At 40.6% G+C, this 6,469-nt stretch overlaps 1 protein-coding gene across 1 annotated transcript; it reads right to left on the minus strand.

The window, feature by feature from the left end:
- Positions 1 to 942: 942 nt before the first annotated feature.
- Positions 943 to 2,873, minus strand: LOC127192003 (olfactory receptor 56A4-like). Its single transcript, XM_051149354.1, has 2 exons — positions 2,625 to 2,873; positions 943 to 1,632 (listed from the first exon to the last, which is right to left on the minus strand). The coding sequence occupies exons 1-2, from the start codon at positions 2,871 to 2,873 to the stop codon at positions 943 to 945; spliced, it is 939 nt and encodes a 312-aa protein (XP_051005311.1).
- Between the last annotated feature and the right edge of the window lie 3,596 nt (positions 2,874 to 6,469).

The raw sequence follows: 6,469 nt of genomic DNA on the forward strand, positions 1-6,469 counted from the left end.
AATATATGAGGTAAATAGTTGAATAAGGTCTTCAAAAGCCTAAAGACACACAGAATACGGCATTTAAAATTGTTCTCACAATCCTAAATTTCTTCGACAACAAGACAAGTTAACTCCTGACAACACCCAGCCAGCCTCAAAGAAGATGATGAGCATCAAAGAGCCTCCTTATGGAGATGGCTTCAAAGGTGGCAAAATAACCACTGGGCAAAATGTATTGTTCCCCCACTAACAGATTCTGCCTAAAAATGGGCAACTTAACTGCAAGCAGAGTCGATGGCCGCACTCTGCCAAGCAAGTCCTCAATAGTTCCTGCCCTGCGAACAAGTCTGGCAGAAATATTAGGCCAGAAAGCTGCAGATGAGACTCCAACATTAAAAAGTGTATTGGGTGACTGGTCAGACAGTAAACTGTCTTAAGTCAATTTGTACTTTTTGGAAACTGCTAACCCACACTGCTGATTCACTCAGGAATTTAAGTTTTATTCCTTCTCAAGTCTCTGAAGGGCATTGAAGAGAAGATAATATAGTTCTATAGCCAAGTCTAGCTGGTTAGGGGACAAGATCATTTTAGATCAAGATAAAGAAGTTAAGCTATTAGAATTGAGATAAGATAGATATTGAATCTCATTCGGAAATCTAGACCTAACAAGACAGGAAAGAGACTTACTTCAAAGGAGACGAATGCAGATGGCCAAGTCACTATGAATGTAACATGTATAGAACTCATTATTCTCATGATTGTCACATGGTTCTCCCTGCTGTATGTAGTTTGTTTTATACATGTGTAATAAAATAAAAGTATATTTAAAAAAAAACAAGAAAGAAAGTAGCAGCATAGGCATCATGTTCTGTCCATTGTAGCATCCTCATCAAACCTACAACAAAATATGCCCAGAGCTTCACAAGCTCCTCCACAAAGTCCTTCATTGGCTCATGTATCTCAGAACTTGAATAGTTTTATGATGCCCTGCTTGATTTCCTGGGTGCGTACTCCATACACAATGGGGTTGAGGGCAGGGGGGATGAGATGATGCAGCACATTGAGGAGAATCGGTATCTCGGGAGGAATCTTCTTTCCTGCCTTGTTTGTGAAGATGAAGACTAGCAACAGTGTATAGAAGAAAAGTATGAGAATGAGATGTGAACCACAAGTGCTCATGGCCTTGGTGACTGTGCCTCCCGACTGCTGACACATAACAACCCTCAAGATGAAGCAGTAAGACAGCAAGATGAGCACCAGATCGGAACCTAGCAGACACCAAACGCTCACAAATTGATAGAGCTTATTTAGCCGGATATCCCCGCAGGAAAGCTTTGCTACAGAAATATTGGCACATATGCAGTTCTCGACCACATTGCTGGCACAGTAATTGAGTCTAGCAGCCAGAATTGGAGTTGGCAGGGTAGCTAGAAGATTTCGGAAAATGATAAAAATGGCTGCATTAATGACAAACTGTTCTGTGATGATGGATGGGTAGCGCAGGGGATGGCAGATGGCCACATAGCGATCATAGGCCATGACCAGAAAGGTAGAGGATTCCATAGGAAGGAAGGTATTCATGATGAACATCTGCAGGAAGCAGCCCACAAAGCTGATGGGTTTCATGTTGAACCAGAAGATAAGCAGGACCTGTCAAATTATCATTCTCATAAACTGTATGCATTCATTATCATTCTAAAACACTTAGCCCTAGGAAATTCATCAGGTTTATGATAAAAAAAAACATCAAATTCTAAAACCACTAGGAAGGTAACCTAATTTGAAATACTCTCTATGTCTGTGTTCATTTACAGCATTGTTTCTCAACCTTCCTACTGCTGCAACCCTTTTCACACAGCTCTCATATCGTGGTTACACCCAAGCTTAAGATTATTTTCCTTGCTACTTATATATACAATTATACTTACAACTATAATTTTGCTAGTCTTATACATTGTAGTGTACATGTGTGATGTGCAGAGTATCTGCTATGTGACCACTGTGTAAGAGCTGTTCAACCCCCAAAGGGATCTCTACCCACAGGTTGAGAACTGCTGACTCTGGTGTGTGCCTTTTCTCTAAGTCTAGAATCCAAGATTTTATTGTAAGCACATTTAGTCATGTCTCTGACTTCAGTTGAACTCCTTGGTACTGCAGCAATTCCAACAGATTCGTCTGTCTTCTGAAGATGCATGTGTCATCAAGCATCAAAGGAGGACCAAAGACAGCAAGCTCAGTGCTCACATTGGAACACTCTCCACTCCCTTCATAATCCAGGGAATCTTCCCCAGCCTGCTTCCTACCTAAATACATGACATACAAATTCCCCTAAAGGACTAATTCTAAGCCCCTAGGACATAGGAGTAGGGGATTTCAGAGTCAGTGAAAGTATCTCTTTAGTTGAGGAGAAATTTGCATTTAAAATACCACTAACAGACATTAGGAGAACAGTTATCATTTGTGAGGTAAAGCTTCAAAAAGCAGACATTAAAAAGAGAGGACAGTTTGGAGTTGAGAGGGATCTGGTGTAAGGGCTGAGTGACCTATGGATCACTATTTTTTATGAATGAGATGATTCACACAAGCAAAACAAAGACGTATCTAGCTAAAGATGAAATCTGAGTGGCCTGGGAGAGTCTGACCTTAGGGATGACTGTGAGACAGATGATGACATCCAGCATAGAGAGGATGGCAAGGAGATAGTACATGGGCTCATGCAGAGACGCCTCCTGATGGATTGTGACTAATAAGACAAAGTTGGCTGCAAGAGCCAGAACCAAGAGAGGAGCCAAGATGACGGACAACCAGTGCTGCGTATCCTGCATTCCTGGAAAGCAGATCATCAGAAATTCTGTCACCTGAGTCCCTGTGTTGTTGGGGGTCGACACCATGATGGCAAGTGTGGCTGGAAAGAAACAGGAAAGAATACAGTTTCATCAACAAACTTAACGTGTGTCCATTTCCACCTAACTGAACCACACAACTTCCTTCTGAAATAATTTCCATTGCCTCTCATAATTTTATGCAAAAATAATAACTTCTTTTAAATAAGTTCTTAGATGAACTTTACAGTTTCTGCTCACATGCAGTCACACTTGGAGGATGTGTTTTGCTTTGTGTAAACTTCACATGTGTAAACTTCCCTTGGAATGTGTCCTTCTGTCCCCAAATAATGAGCTCCTGCAGGCCCCCTTCTTAATGATAGCAAAAGCTTCACTTCTCAGAAAAGTGGTTACTTGTTTGTCATTTTAAATGTCTTTTTTTTCTTTTGTACCCTCGTGTTCCTAAAATAGTTAATCACGTTACTAATAAAATATTAATCAAACTTTTATGCTCATACTTAGGCTTTTAATTTGTGCGGGTAAGATGCTATGAGTGGTATCTTTTCTCTATATCATAGAGAAACACACTAGCCAATGGTGAATATCGGCACTCAAGAACCCCATTGGAGAAGTAGAGGCCTAGGAGATTACCAAAAGTACCATGTCTTTGACCAAAATACAGTATAATTTACTATTTCCACATTTTCCTCTAGCAAAGACTACTATAACTGCTGATTAACACTCAGGAAAGTGTGAATGAAGCAGAGGGTAAAACATCATTTAAGGAAACATACTTAGATTCATGAAAAAAAAAAAAGACACAAGCTGGGACTTAAATAGAAACCTCTTCCCTGTCTGCTACCTTTCGTAGGGTCAGAAAGAGCTAGGTAGGCTGCTGAGGTGACAATCAAGATGTGACCACTGGTACAATAGTACCATCACTGTATTGAAGTAACTTGCCATTGTCTGCAGTTTAGGCCCATTCCACCTGGCGTTATAAGCCCTGTGAAAAGACCATGAAATGAGAGGCCATAGGATGTGGTGAGGACTTAAATCTGTTGTTTTTTTTTTTTTTAATAAACTCACATAGCACTGAATTACCTTCTGACATATGTGCTTATACCCATATACACCTGCCACTGTCAACCTTAATCAGAGACACTCTTCTTTCTAATGAACTGTGATGAAAGAAGAGACCTGCAGCTGACAGTCTACGATCCAGAGAATAAATGGTAAATGGCAAGTGCTCAGCCCTAAGCAAGACTTTGACACCATTCCCTTCAAGGTTCAGGGAACATCGTAGAAGAAGGTACAGAAATGTACAGGAATAAGCCAGAATATAGAGAAAGGGGGCTGGCTGCTAAAGGACAGCTTCCGGTCAACACAGTCATTGTACACAGACTCTCAACAACTACAGATAGGAAACTTGATCTGCATCAACAAACAGACATGGATAGAGGAGAGACCTAGGAGACCTTCCCCCTAGCTGCTGAACTATTTATTCTGGATAGATTCAAAGAAAGGGAGAGACATTGCCTCCAGTTGTGTACCTGCTAATGGCTCCATGGGTGCCATGGACACCTCCAATGCAACAGTCGTACAGATGCCCATAGTTAAGTGTGTCACAAAACAAAACCAAAAGTTATAACTCTGGCAAATGGGCAAGAAGAGAGGAGAGAGACTTGGTATGTGGGAAGGTAGGAAAAAGAGGATGGAAAGAGTAATGTCAAATTGTCAATGAAGTGGCTTAATAAAATTTACAATAAGTACTGGTGAGAAAGATATAAAATGATTGAAGAGTGAAAAATCAATATAAAAACACAGGTGCACAAACAATTTTGTTTATTTTGTAAGTCCCAATAAATAATCCCTGCATTTTCTGTAAAATATAGGAGGTTATATAGGATATAAGACACCTAATATAAGAAATAACTAAAGGGATCACTGTTCTCTATTTTTCTGAGAGGTGATGTTGTTAGGCCAGGCTGTGCTCTCCCATGGAGATGCAAACTCATCTCTTCTATCTGGATTTTGATAATGCTGTTCAGGGTGTCTATGATACAGGATGTAAAAATATTCCCAGCCAAGCTTTAGAGATGTTTCTTTTTCTTGAATACACACAACAAGCTTCCCATAGAAGTTTTCTGATCAGTTTCAGATCAATTGGCTTCTTCCTCCATTATATTTACCTAAAGTTACATATGAACTTTCTGGCTATTATGAATAAAGTGGCTATAAACATAGCTGAACATGTGTTCTTGTTGTATGGAGGATAATCTTTGAGAAATATGACCAGGAGTGGTATGGCTGGATCTTGAGGTAGAGCTATTTCCAATTTTCTGAGGAGGTGCCAGTTTGCACTCCCACTAACAATGAAGGAGTGTTACCCTTTCTCCACATCCTCGGCAGCATATGCTGTCACTTGAGTTTTTGACCTTAGCCATTCTGATGGGTGTAAGATGGAGTCTCAGAGTCATTTGAATTTGCATTTCCCTGATAACTAGGAATGTTGAGCATTTCTTTAAGTGTTTCTTGGTCATTTGAGATTCCTCTGTTGAAAATTCACGGTTTCGCTCTGTACCCCATATTTCAACTGATTATTTGGTTTGGTGGTTAATTTCTTGAGTTCTTTATATATATTGGATATTAGCCCCTTGTCAGATGTAGGGTTTGTGAAGATCTTTCCTCAATCTGTGGGATTCTATTTCATTCTTTCGACAGTATCTTTTGCCTTACAGAAGCTTTTCAGTGTCATAAGGTCCCATTTATTAATCCAGATGTCCCTTAACCAAAGAATGGATAAAAATAAAATGTTGTATGTTTACCCAATGGAATACCACTCAGCTATTAAAAACAAGGATATAATAAATTTGCAGGCAAATGGATGGAACCTGAAAAGACCATCCTGAATGATGTAACCCAGACCCAGAAAGACACATATAGTATGTACTCACAAGCAGATATTAGCCATCTGGTACAGAATAACCATATTGCAATTCATAGACCCAAAGAAACTAAGTAACAAGGAGGGCCCAAGGGAGGATGCCTGAATCTCACTCAGAAGGGGAAAAAGAATAATCATAAGAAATGATTGAGGAGACAGAACAGGATAGGAGAGATGGTGAGAAAGGAAATAAGGGTCAGGAGCAGATCTGGGGAAAGTGGAGGATGGAGGACAGGAGGCTTGCAGAGAGAAGAGAAATTGTAGCCAGGGGCATTTCAGAGACAAGCTGGAGACTTACAACAGGGTAAGATATGGGGATGACTCCAGCTGAGATCCCTAGCAGCATGGCCCAAGAGACTGAAGAGGCCTAACTAAACAGGACTCCTAGTGGAGGGAGGAGAACACCAACCCACTCACAAAAATTTTTACTCAAAACTTACACTGACTACAAGATGTTCAGGGATAAAAATAGAACAGGGATGGAGGGAATGTCCTGCCAGTGCCTGACCCTACCCAAGACTCACCCCATGATAGAGAGACAACCCCAACACTAACAATGACACTCTGCTATGCTTGCAGAGGGGAGCCTAGTATAGCTTTATTCTGAGAGACTCCTCCCAACAAAAGTTCGAAATAGATGCTGAGACTCATGGACAAAGATTGGGTGGGTGCACGGAGCCTTGTGGAAGAGTTGAGAAAGGATAGAAGGATCCAGAGGGGA

This window comes from Acomys russatus, chromosome 7 (genome assembly GCF_903995435.1).
Source record: "Acomys russatus chromosome 7, mAcoRus1.1, whole genome shotgun sequence".
NCBI lineage: Eukaryota > Metazoa > Chordata > Mammalia > Rodentia > Muridae > Acomys > Acomys russatus.

Excerpts from the sequence above, each read along its gene's own strand:
- LOC127192003 (XM_051149354.1), bottom strand. The coding sequence starts at position 2,873 with ATGGTGTCGACCCCCAACAACACAGGGACTCAGGTGACAGAATTTCTG. Across the intron at positions 1,633-2,624 it reads GTCTCACAGTCATCCCTAAG|GTCCTGCTTATCTTCTGGTT; the intron begins GTCAGACTCTCC and ends ATAATTTGACAG.